The sequence below is a fragment of the Parasteatoda tepidariorum genome, chromosome 1, assembly GCF_982258835.1.
Source record: "Parasteatoda tepidariorum strain Cologne lab strain chromosome 1, Ptep-v5.0, whole genome shotgun sequence".
Lineage (NCBI taxonomy): Eukaryota > Metazoa > Arthropoda > Arachnida > Araneae > Theridiidae > Parasteatoda > Parasteatoda tepidariorum.
In genome coordinates this window covers 84,461,995-84,475,741 of record NC_141755.1, presented here as the reverse complement: position 1 = coordinate 84,475,741, position 13,747 = coordinate 84,461,995, and the positions used below count along the sequence as shown (strand labels likewise).

General features: G+C 27.4%; 1 protein-coding gene across 1 annotated transcript in view; it reads right to left on the bottom strand.

Moving 5' to 3' along the window:
- Positions 1–13,747, bottom strand: part of LOC110283236 (uncharacterized) — a 160,886-nt gene that overhangs the window by 106,735 nt on the left and 40,404 nt on the right. Inside the window, exons 22-28 of the mRNA XM_087156878.1 lie at positions 11,090–11,209; positions 10,303–10,419; positions 8,415–8,489; positions 7,145–7,327; positions 4,653–4,817; positions 2,777–2,893; positions 875–964 (exon numbers count right to left, since the gene is read on the bottom strand). Of these exons, the coding sequence (XP_087013004.1) occupies positions 875–964; positions 2,777–2,893; positions 4,653–4,817; positions 7,145–7,327; positions 8,415–8,489; positions 10,303–10,419; positions 11,090–11,209 (867 nt within the window). The remainder of the gene's footprint in view (positions 1–874; positions 965–2,776; positions 2,894–4,652; positions 4,818–7,144; positions 7,328–8,414; positions 8,490–10,302; positions 10,420–11,089; positions 11,210–13,747) is intronic.

The window sequence follows — 13,747 nt, the reverse complement described above, 5'->3', positions numbered from 1 at the left end:
ATTTTATTACTAGTTGAAAATCCTGTCTTCGTACGGGATGAAAGAATAAGCATAAGCAACTCTGAACAAAACTCTATGACAATTTCAGACACAAATAAAAAGAAACTAAAATGATGCCTATTTTTCTTTTTTGTTTATTATAATTTGTTGCCCTTCTCGGTGACTTTACATAATTGGATTAAGCCAAACACGTATTTAGTAGTTCATCTCATCAAAATAAAGATTAACGTTTTCAGTATCATCTGGTATAATGCTGTTGCTCGGGGCAAATCATGATGTTTAAAATTTACCACAAGCTAGCTACTTTCTCCTGTACTTGTATCTTCGAGAAGCCATAACAAAAACTGTCCTAAAAATGAACAGTTTCGGTGCAGCTGTAATCGGCATATTTGCTCATAAAATGGGACTGTAAACGGGTGTGCCAGTTGTTTCAAAACAACAATAAATTTCTATTCAACTCCCAAAGAGATTGAATAAAGAGACAGATTAACTAAAATCCAATTTTGTCCAAAACAATGAAAAATAATTCGCGGCTCATGTCGAGTTTACTGACTTATACAATATAAATATCATAAAATAAATTTAAATACATGATGAATTTCAAATTATAGACAAATGTATTTCATGAAAATTAAGCGATACACTTAAGTAATAATAATAATAAAAGTTCAAAAGTTAAAAATCAGGGACGAAAACTTTAGTTCAGAAAGCAAGTGATAATTCATTCATTTAACAAGATAAAAGGTGGACAATCAACGGAATCAATTCAAACCATTTGGCCAAGTTGCAATAAAATCCGGGATAAATAGGATCGTTTCTAATGGTTTTTATTGCACATATTTATTTTACTGTGCAGCAAATATTAATGACTTACTTGCGATAATTCATCAGTCTCCTCCCCGCTCTCCGGTTCACCTTCAGAACTCTCATCATCTTTTTTATCGTAATCTTCCATTGCTTTTACCTGCTCAATAGAACATATTCCTCACAAAAATTTAAATAGTTATTAACATTTAGTTTGATTTTTCACGCGCATTGCAAAACACTAATATAAATTGAAACTTTTTTCAAAATGTAATTTTAAGTATAAAATAATGTGTAGAACTTTAATTAGGATATAAACCAATGCTCATTTCATAAACTCTTTTAGAACGAAACAAGAAAAAACTGAAAGGCATTTTATTAAATGAAAAAAAGAACATATTTTAGCCTTGTTTAACTTGTTAATGCTCAAAGTTTTTAACTTGAATTATCAGTAGGTTAAATATATTTGAATGCTAAATCATTTTATAAAAACACCACAAAAAATTTAACTACACTCAAATAAAATTCACTTTTATTCCTGCAGAAGCATACTGATTGAGTTTATTATGAACAACGTGTTTCATATGCATTTTTTTTTAACTTAAAGGAAGATAACCGATATTCACTAATCGTCTTTATCTTTCTTAAACATAGCTTTTTTAGATTCTGAAATCTTATATAAAATTTATTTTTTATGTTATAAGTAATTGCTAAGATATATATTTCCTAAAATTTAAATTTTTTATTTTAATACTAATGATTTTAATACTAAATTTAATTCCTTCCAGCGACAAAGAGCATTGTTGTCATAAAAGATTAATTTAATTTAAGAAAGTTTCTCCTGAATTTGAAGCTTTAATAATTGCATTTTAAAAAGCTAAATTTAAAGTATTAAATAATAAAATAGAACCATGGTGGCTCAGGGGACAGAGCACTTGCCTCCCAATGATGTGACCCAGATTCGAATCCCAGCTTTGGTTGCGAAATTTCTACGCTTACTTACATCTTTTTTTGCCTAAACTTGAAATTGTTGAAACTATATTTTATGTACACTGAGTGGCCAAATTATTATGACAACCTCAGAGTTTTATGCAAATGAGTTATTGCCTCACAGCGCTGCCGCTAGAGGACAAGATAACTATAACACGGGAATGTTGGACAAGTGAGTCATCAGTTATAGTGTGTTGCTTGCTCAGATATGGGAAAGAAAAGTGATTTAACTGAATTTCAACGTGGAATAATTGTGGGTGCGAGATGTGTCGGAACGAGTATCAGCAAAACGGCTGCACTTGTGGAGTGTTCTAGAGCAGTAGTTGTTAATGTGTACAAAGAATGGACAATCAAGCAAAAAACCGGGTCTCAACGTCAGACTTGTGGTCGTCACAGGGTACTGAATGCTCGATCAGAGAGAAGGCTGGCCAGGGTTGTGCAGCGCAACAGGATAGCAACAGTGTGACAAATTGCAAGCGATCTTAATCAAGGAGCAACTGTGAAAGTCTCTGAACGGACTGTTCGACGCACATTGCGCCGTATAGGGGCGCAATGCGCCGTGCTGAAGGAGTGGTCATAATAATTTGGCCACTCAGTGTATACTATTTCATACCCCCTTCCCAAAAAAAAATAATAATTTAACTTGATTTGCAAGAGACACATCGGGTACCTTCCTTGCTAATTATTGAATTCTTAAACGTACTGATTTTAATAAATCTTTTAAATTTTTTAAGAGTACTGGAAAATAAATTGTAATTAAAATTCGTTGGTTCTATTAAAAGTGAATTCTCAAATAATTTTGAAGTAATTACCTAGATTAAAATACCAAGAGCATTTTAAATATTTCCCATCTTCTAAGATTATAAGACTTATACTATTTCGTCTACTGATACAGCTTTGTATTTCTAAATTAATCTAACCTCAGAGAATTAATATAAGGAATTTCTATTATTAATAGGAAATAAGGCTTAATTGTGCATACATCTCTACCATGACTGTCATCTTTCTTCAGTAAATTTTCTATATTATTCAGTTCTGCTTGCTTAGCTACTGCAACAAAGGAGAATATTTTTCTCCATGATGTTAACACTTGTCTTGCCTAAAGAGTAAATTTTTATTATTGATGTTTAACATTTAAACAATGCATGAGATAAAATATAAGGAATATATTTATACCTTAATAATATGTTGTGAACAAACAAATGAATTTAGTTATTCTTGATAATGCCAAATTTTCATTTACATAAAGATTATAAAGTGAAAAAAGTCGACATGCAGATTTTTTCACCTTTTATAATTTTTGAAGCAAATGAAGAATATGTATTACCAAGTACATCTTTACGTTACAGTTTCTTTGGATTATTCATTTTGACATACCAATTTTTTAGCCCTGACTACCGGACTGTGTAGGGGACAGGGAATTGATTTTGCGTCAGAAAGGTTCTGGGTTCGAATCCCGGGCAAGGCATGGATGATCTTTTATTCTCTGTACTATTTGTCCTTATTGTGGGAGCAACGTTGCCCCACCTAATATGATGCTCCTGAAAGTGTGGCCAGCAAATCTCCCCTTCAGACGCCTATATTAACGAAAGGTCATTCCCCAGTTGAGCATTGGAAGAAAAAAAACTTTTTTTCGCCCTTTATAATTTTTGAAGCAAATGAAGATTATATATTATCAAGTATATCTTTACGTTACAGTTTCTTCAGATAATTCCTTTAAGAACCCAGTAATTATTTATAATTATTAGTTAAAGTACTAAATATGAAACAATTTATCACATTAACTATAATTAATTATTGGGTAAGTTAAGTAACCAATATATACAAGAAATTGTTAAATTAGTTATGTAATGTAAGTGTATATCATTGATTGGTACTCCCTTCATGGATGATTTTTTTTTTTATCGATGCTAGTAAAATATTGTTAATAATGACTACTGATTGCTAGCAATCTACTTAAAAAGTTTTTTTAAGTTTAAGAGCTATTTCCCGGTATTCGGTACTTTCTACATCGTGTTTTCCATTCACACCTAATCACAGTGATCATTAGTAAATAATTCAAGATATTTTTTAAGAAAAGGGTCATTTCTCGGCTTGCATTTGCCTGGTATTCTCAACTCTGATTCTTTTCCTATTCAATCCATTTTGGATATTATTAATAACAAGTGGCAAGTTTTTCCACTTATTATTACTAATATCCAATTTATAAATAATACTTTCGTTAATTTAATGATACCCAAAAAAGTTGATTATTTTGAAAATTTGAGAACTTGTCACATCCGCTGGCTATTTAAATATCAACTGAATTTACCTGAAGTAATAAATTTTGTTTTCCATTAAGAAAAAATTGCTGAAAGGGATAATTTGTGGTTATTATTAATACCGGTTATTATTAATCATACCAAACTCCCTTATTATTAATTTTTCACAAAGTTACTTTTTTTAGTCAGTCATTATTATAAATAATGAGCAAATTTATCATTATCATCCAATATAAACTGATCACCAGCACCATAGATGTATCATTGTAGATATTACTATGACCTATGATATATATGTTATGATTACATTAACTTGAAATATATGTTATGATCATAACATAATATCAGATTTTTCGACAAAAATCTAGCAATATATCTGTAAACTCTTTTCCTTATTTTAGATTCATTATTTACGTTTTTTATGTGACTAATGACAAATACTAATGAACTTTTTCTTTTATATTCAACGGATCTTTTTTATTTTGCATATTTCTATATTTTCACCAAAAAATAAATCATCTCATGTGGCAAATAATAATGCAACGAAACGCTGTGAAATCTATATCTTAAGAATTCATAAAATAATAATTTACTAACTTGGTAATCTAAATTAAAGCTGTTGTCAGAATTTATAACTTCTGATGTTGAGTATTCATCTTTCATTTCCTCTACTTTCTTATGAAGCGCTTCAATAAGTTCTTCTCTACGAATGTTTGAAGCCATTACAAAAAGCTCTTTCCAAGAGTTTGATATTTTTAGTGCCTAAAATTAAAGTTTAGCAAAAGCAATAGAAAGTGTTAGAAAAGAAAAATTGAATAAGAAATATAAAAGAAAAATATAATAAATATATACTAAAAAATTGGAATAATAATAATTATTATTACTGATTCTTATTTTAAAAATAAATTGATTACGAAAAAATAATTGAAAACGAAATGATTATCTTGCATTCAGTTAATTGTAAAAACATCATTTGAATATGATAATCTCAAAAATTCACTCTGGTTAATTTAAAGTTCTTATTAGCTACATGCCGAATTTCCGACAAACTTTAATATTTTTCCAGAAATAAAAAATATCGAAAATATTTTAAATATTTTGACAATAGACAGAGAAATATATAATTTGTCCAATTTATCTAAATTTTCTATATTATCCATATTAGAAAATTTAATTAAAGGAAAAGAAAGATTTCCCTATATTTATTTTTCAAAACTTATTGTCCACACATTTGCTGATGGTGAATTTAAATATTGAACGATATAGCTATTTTTATGAGTAGGAGGAAAATTAACCTATGTAGGTAAAAGAGCGAAATAATTTTTATTAAGTATCATTTGATACTTAACAAGACAAAATATTATTTTTAAAGTGGTTCGTATTAGTTTTCTTTGCAATTACTTAAATAAGAGTCGACTCCATAATATTTAAAAGAGTTAAGTCTCTTCAATGATTTTTTAGAGTGTGTTCAATCCGTTCCGGTAGCCCAACTTGTAAATTGTATAGTTTATTGCACGTTTCCAAATAAATCAAATATATTAACATAATCAAAGATATGTATGATAACAGCAAAGCATGTATAGAAGTTAATGGAGAATTAACTGAATTCTTTTTAGTAAAAACTGGCGTGAGACAGGGATGTGTTTTATCGAGATTTTTATTTATACTGGTGATAGACTGCATTATGCGAAACAGCTTGAAAGATGAAAAAAGAGGAATAAGGTGGAATTTCACAACTACTTTAGAAGACCTTGATTTTGCTGATGACATCGTACTTATTTCATCCAAATGTACAGACCTTCAGCTTAAAACAGACAAATTCAACAAATATTCAAATAGTGTAGGTTTATTCATGAACAAGAAGAAAACTAAAGTAATGAGCATAAATTAAAAGAAAAATGACAAAATTATAATCGAAAATCACGAAATAGTTGACATAGAGTCATTTAGCTATTTAGGTTCGATTGTAGATAAAAAAAAAAAAAAGGTGGAAGTAGGGAAGATATTAGACAGAGAATAATCAAAGCAAGAACATGTTTTAAGGGATTACATAAATTTTGGAGAGAGTCAAATATTGAAATAAAGACAAAAATAGTTGTTTACAAAGCTATTGTTAGAGCAGTACTATTATATGGCGCAAAAACCTGGAAACAGACTAAGATCGAAATACAAAAATTAGAAACCTTTCAAAACAAATGTTTAAGATTTATTTTTAAAATTTTCTGGCCTTACAAAGTATCAAATCAAAATCTATTAAAGAAAGCTAAAATGAAAACAATCGAAGATGAAATTAAGAAACGAAGATGGAGCTGGCTCGGACATATCCTTAGAATGCCCAAAGAAAAAAATTCATCTGTTGCGCTTACATGGGCCCTTGATGGTAAAAGAACAAGAGGACGAACCAGGCTTACCATCCAGCGCATGTTTTTGGGCGAATTAAAAGAATGTAGAATATCTGGCTGGGAGGAAGCAAGATCTATTGCTAAAGACAGGAGGCGTTGGAGGGATATGCTAGAGGCCTTAAGTGCCCAAGGCACGTAGAGGATAAGTAAGTAAATAAATCAAACAAAAATTCAATTTAATTTCAATTAAATAATATAGTCTATAAAAACAAACTTATCATAATAAAGCTTTTACACTTTTTGGACGTGCAAGCTTATGCAAGTTTTTATTAAAAAAAAATATTTGTACTAATTTTCAGTTTATATAATTTCTGAAACTTATTAGTTATTAAATAAATTGGTTGCAATCGATAAATAAATAAAGATTTTCAGCATGTTAAGAATTTTATTATAAACTGACCTACTGATTCTATAACAGCAAAAATTCGTCATTATATCCAGAACGATCGATAAACCTATTATCGATAAATTTACGTTTCAAAAATGAATCTGATATCATTAAAGGCCATATTTTGTTCACATCCTTTTCTCTATAATTATACTCAATTATATCGTGATCATACATTATTAATTTTTTTTAGATCTACTTGTTTTTGGACGAAAAAATTAAAATTCATTTTCATACAAAATTATCAATTATATGAATTGCTCCTATGAACACATGATAAAAAGCTAGATTGAATATACCTGAATGCGGATAAGAAGCTCTCTTTCTTGTTTCATTTCTCTTTCTCTCACTTCCTGAATCAATTTCGAAATTACTTTTTCCAAACTTTCTTTCAATAGAAAAAGTGGCACTTCAAATTCCTTTTGTTTTATTTTAAATGCTTCACACAAAAATTCTTTCAGCGATAAATGCACTTGTATGACCTAAACAGCGATTAAACAACTTAAAATATTGAAATAGTGAATTATCGTCGTTAAAATACTTTGAAACTTTAAATAATCTGCAATACGTCCTTTACGTGTATTTATGATTCAAGGAAAGAAGTTCAACCGAAGAAGACCAATATAGAAATTTATATTAAGCGAGTGAATGCTAAGTGCTTTCCAACACCAAGACAACAAACGTGATGACCCATAAATCAGCTATTAAAAAACAAAACGTTAGCAAAAATTTGGTGCTCAAAAAATTCTTTTTAAAAGAGGTAGTATTCTCTTGATATCTTGGTAAATATACAAGATATCATAAATTACTGACACTTTTAGTGTCCACTAACACACTGTTAGAAATCCCTATTCTGAAATTACGTTAAAACAACCGGCTGTAGTCAGTCCATCCAATTAACCGTAAAGCTTACGGTGAAGAATATTTTTTACTTTTATTATTTTGAAACCGTTTATAACTAGAATGGTTTCAAAACCAGGAAAAAAAGAAATTTAATTGCACATTGATGATAGGTAATAGGCATTGGAGTTAAGTTGTGGTTGAGTTGTGCTATATCAAATGAACCCGTATCAAATGAATAACTAGCTTATCTGGTTTTTTTCTCCTATCATATGGTAAATACTAGACTTCTTTGTGTTAAGCAGCTTTTTAGTACTGCCATCAATGCGTGAATAAGAGTATCGTATTCTAATAGTCCAGGGTCACAAATAAAGGGAGTGCTGGACACTGAACTTCATGTGTTGAAGGGAATGGAGGAAAAATTGTGGTGTCAGCGCTGGGACTCGAACCCCAGTTCTGTCAGGTAAAATTCTGGTTGTTTAACCGTATTAAGTGAAAACAGTTAATAAACGTTTTTTTCTCACAATTAACAGTTTGAATACCATCTTATTTATGGTTATTTGACAGCTTCATTTGAAAATCGTAAAATAACAATAAAATAAATTGTTATTCATCCATTTTTTCCGAAAAATTTCTAACAGTGTATAACTTACAATTCTGATATATGCTTGATATTAAATAATAATTGAGACTGAGATAATGGATAAGAGTGAAATAAAATAAGTATACCTTACGGATGGGATCGGTATGAAGACTTGTAGCAACTTTTTGAAAGAGATCTTTAAAAGAAAATACAACAGGAAGCTAAAAAAAAACGCATACTTTTTTAGCTCACATACTCTGTAAGCAACTTTAAAATTTATACTTATAAAAGGTACGATTTAGTTATAAAAATAGATTGCAAAATTGAAAAATTAATTATTTTGCATTTTAAAGCACAAAAAAAAATCCAATTTCTAATTTCTATTACAATGCAGGAAAACAAAGGATTTACTTTGCAAAATACAATTAAAGAAAGAAAGAAACATATAAGTCAGAATAAAAGCATTATACAATTCAGATACTATCGAGAACCGATGAAAATTAAACAATGAAATTATGAAACGTGGCTATTGAAATGAAGCTGTTCTTTTATACTTAAATTTTAACTATAACTATAGAAATTAATAATAATTGCAAATGTTTTAATAATTAATTTTTAATATTAATATAATTAAAAACTAATATCCTAACATAATTTTTTCCAACTCGTTAAAGTATCAATTTAATAACCCTAATATATATAATCATCTGTTTTCGTATTTGAGAAGTTTTTTAAGAATATGTTTTTAATGTGCCTATTATTAAACACCTTGTTCAAATATTTAAAAATTGAGTTTTCCAAATTAACGAAAATGTCTTTTAACATGATTTTCCACTACGTTCTTCAGTTGTATCGGTATATTTGTTTTTGTGTAGAATAATGGTATTGATAATTAACAAAGAAACTTTTATCTTTTACTTTCTCAATTTTTTTCTTTTGAAAGAAGTTTTGATACAAACTGTAAATATTTAAATTTTTTGACTTTTTTATTCTGACAATACATTTCTCAAATGTTATATTGGAATTTTTAAACTTTTTTATTATATGATATATTGGAATTAATGAACTCTAAAAGATAAACTTTGTTTTCATTCTCTTGATTAAAACAATTTCTAAATAAAGTAAAAGAGTGTTTATATTAAAATATCCTTAAATTCTTTCAAATTTCAGATATTCTTTTACTACGATTAGATTTTTTGAAAAAAAATATTTAATACGTATATCGAATAATTGTAAAAAATTGAACGAACCCAATAGTAAAACGCTGGGTATAGGTAGTACAATCAGACTTAATTATTCATTTTCAATATGAACTTTTTAAATTAGGATCAAAAAAATTAAACTAGAGTTTCTCCTTTTTTGACAATATATTTTCTTCAATATTTCTTCGGTCATTTTTAAAAAGAAAATAATTTAAAGGTATATCCTTAAAATATATTTTCATTCTGGTGAAATCATATGTACGAAAATTAATACTAAATTTCTTTTATTTTTCAAATTTAAGTAAATGTGAATGCCTAACACTCCTATCGTTTATTTTTTTCAATCAAAATTTTAATTTTACGGTATGAAAACTAGATAAATAAGAATTATGTGAAAAAGTGAAAAAAAAATACACTTATTATTTTTAATACGCAAAACAAATCCTTCCTTGATATTTTTTTAATTCATTTAAATTTTTTTAATTGTTTTTCAACCACAAAGGCGAAAAAAAACATCATATAATTCAAATAAATAAACCTTTATTGCTCCTTAATTTTTGAAAAATTTACTGGATTTATTTTTCAATAAATAATTATACAAAAATAATTTTAAAAAAATCTAGGATTCTCTATCTAGGAAATCTAGGAAAATCTAGGAAAAATCTAGGACCAGGGATCTAGGATTTAAAAAATCAGAACCGCGATGTAAATTGGGCTCATTTCTTACTCCATAATTTTATTATTTTTATTCCCTTTCCATTTAAAAATAATGACTATTTAACCCAAAGAGTGTATTTATTAATATCGGTCTAAAAAAAAAATGTTACATTACCTTTTTTCCGTCATCAAAAATTTCATCATTATAAGCAACAATTTTTTCATATTTTCTTTTCTCTATTTCAAGAGCAGCAAAAAATAAGTCTTTTAGAGTTACTATTATTTCTTGATGCTAGATTTGAAGAAAAAAAAATAATAAATTCTATTAAGGAACAGAAAAAGTTTTTAAATAGTTAAGAAATATATTCAACTTATTGAACGGAAAACAAATCGGTTTTTAATTCATTGAATGAAATGAACGACTTCTAATAAGTATTGCACATGTTTATATATAAATTAGTTACAGTGCAAAAAGATAACATTAATTTAAAGAATCTCACATATAAATGATTTTGTTATAAATTCCGATGATAATTAAAGTAATTATGGCTCCGCATAAAAGTACCGGTACTTTTTACCGTAAAATCCATTTTTATCAAATCGTGTTACGGAACAAAAAATCTGATATACCGTAATTTTTACAGTAATTATGCCCGTAAAATCACTATATTACTGTGAAATTGATTTCATGGATGATGCCCTCAAGTGCCGGTACTTTATACCATAATTTGGTCCGGAATTTTTCACAGTGTAATTGAAAAGCACAAAATGTTTACTAACAGTTAAAATATAAAATTTAAATGTGTTGTAGCACCTAATAATTGCATATGGATGCTCACTTATTTCCTATAATTTTTAGAATTTAAGTAAAAAAATTGATAAATAGTGGTATAAAAATGCAGAATATAAAATTAAAAACCAATGAGAAAATAATAGCTAAATTTATATATCTGTAAACATACTTCAATTCCATATACTTCGTGGCTAATTTTCAATTCTTTCTCAAAAATATTAATTTCTTTTTCTCGCATAACTAAACTTGTTAGATATATGTCTTTGCAATAAATTTGCAGAGCTTTTACCTGGAAAAGTGAAATTGGTTTTAATGACAGAATACAAAAAAGTAGGTATTGCAACTGTGAAATTTTCTAAAAAATTCCACACTTTTATTAATTTACAACTGCTTTGCTGAAATTTATATTAAAACAATGCAAATACGGATGGTAATAAGAATTCTCAAACTTTAAATAATGTTTCTTCACCTTAGAAGATATTTACATTCTAATAATTTTTTGCGTTCTTTTTGAACAGAAAATCACGTGATATGATCATTAAAATTCACATTTAATCCATATATTTTTGGTTATCACCATCACACAATTAATACAATTTATAATGGTATTTATCTATAAACTATTGATCTATCCGTTGTTCAGCAAACTTTACGAGTAATATTAATTTATCAATCCTTCTTAATATTAGTCTCTGTTATTATTACGTTTTTCATTTAAATTATCATTTGAAATTGAAGAATTAAAATCAAAAAAATATTGTTCTTCTATATTTCATTATATTACTTTTTATACGACATTTTATGGCACAGTTATTTAGTAACAATTTTACAACTATTTATTTTCTTTTCAATGTCCAACCCTGAAATTTATTTTTGTCATTCAGGTATCAGAAGAAAAGTTTTGCTGACTACTCTCTTAGAGGCTCCATATTAGGTGGGTTAACATTGTTTCTACAAAAAGAAAGACAGATGATACACAGAAGAGAAGGAAGGAACATATATGCCTTATTCGGGATTCAAACCCGGGATCTTTTTGACTTGAGGTCAACTCCCTGACCACCATACAGCCGATCCTCATCATTAAATAATGAATTAGTCATATTTACTTTGTAATAAATTATTGTTTTTCTAACAATATATTCAACATGAACAATTATATGTTCGTTCTGGGATGAATACTTAGATAAATGATGAATATTTACATAAAAATCTAAAAACGTAGCACCATTCTTAAATAGTCCTTTAGGAGAAAAATACACAACGAGTTTCTTATGATGATTAAGAATCTTAAATATAACGTTATTTATAAAGTTATAATTTTGAGCGAAATCAGTACATTTTGATTTTATTAAGCAACTGTATCGGCAACTGAATCAGCGGAAAAAAATCTGTCATAAAACACTACAAATTTTTGTCTTTTAATTGAATAATTTTTCATTTTGATGTAACAGTATGTTTATCAACATCAAACAAAAATTATTGTGAAGAAATCGCTTCAGTTTGTTAAACGAAGTAAGCCTAGATGGAGCACCCTTATTCAAAAAGGAAAAAATTTAGCGAAAATGTTTTTTACTCATAGGTTTGATAACTAATTTCATTGCAATGCAATTATATTAAAATTACTATATTAAATATATTTCCAACGTATTTTTAGTCCTACTATTAGCAAACAAAAAAAAAGAAACATTAAAAATAACTTTCGATCTTAGAGAAATGAACTTTCAATCCAAGATTTCTACTACTCTAAGCTTTCGCTCAAAGAATCAGTAATTCAGTAAATAGAATACAATACTAATTGTTAATAATTATTCAGTCTACCTCAATTATACATTATAATTAGACAATTATGCATTAATAAAATATGACCTAAAGTTATAGTTCTTTTGTATAAACATTACTTGGGTAGTTAAGGCCTTAAAATGTTACATTTATTATTTTTGTTTTATTTTTTTTAACTATGCCTCTGGGACTAACTGAGTAAATCGAATATTTTCATTGAATAATAGAACTAGTTAATATATAAATTATTTCATTCATTTTCAATAATTATTTGCTATTTTCTTCCATCTAATTTTAAAATATAAGATATAATAATAGGGATAAAATATTATAATCCTATAGGAGGATAAACTAGATTCAATAGTTTCCAAAAAACAAAAAATATATATTAAATTTTTTTAATCACAAACTATTTAACCGATTTTATGCACATTACTATCATTCAAATCTACATAGTTTAAAAGGATGTAAGGAACGTTAATCTTTACTATTCAATTTTTATTCAATTCAATTTTTATTCAATTCTATTCAATTTTTATAGTTACAAACAATAATATAAAGTAATCTAAATTTTGTATGGAGATATCTTAAGATAAACGAATTTAAGTGTGTTTAAAAACTGTTTTTTATAAGTATAATTGATTTTGAAAATGTGGAAGACAAGGCTACCAAATTTTAGACAGACCTTGAAATATGTGGACCACTTTTTGTGCAAAAAAAAACGTTTTTTTTCTGAAATAATTTACATATTTTTCTAAAAAATTAAGCATGTTACAAAATAAAGATTAACTTTCCGCCTAATTTTTGAGTAAACAGTAAAAATAAATAAACAAGTTTGCCGTTTATAGACGTCTATAAGCGTATGCCGTACAAATCAACAATACATGCATCTAGTTTCTTTGTCGTTTCCCATTATTAAACAAGATGGATAATGTAACAATAATAATAATGCAAATATTGTTTATGATGAATAAATGTACCTTCGAAAAACAAGTCTTTTTTAGAGAGTCATGAAAATTTGACCTTTTAATTCTAATTGAGTATAAAC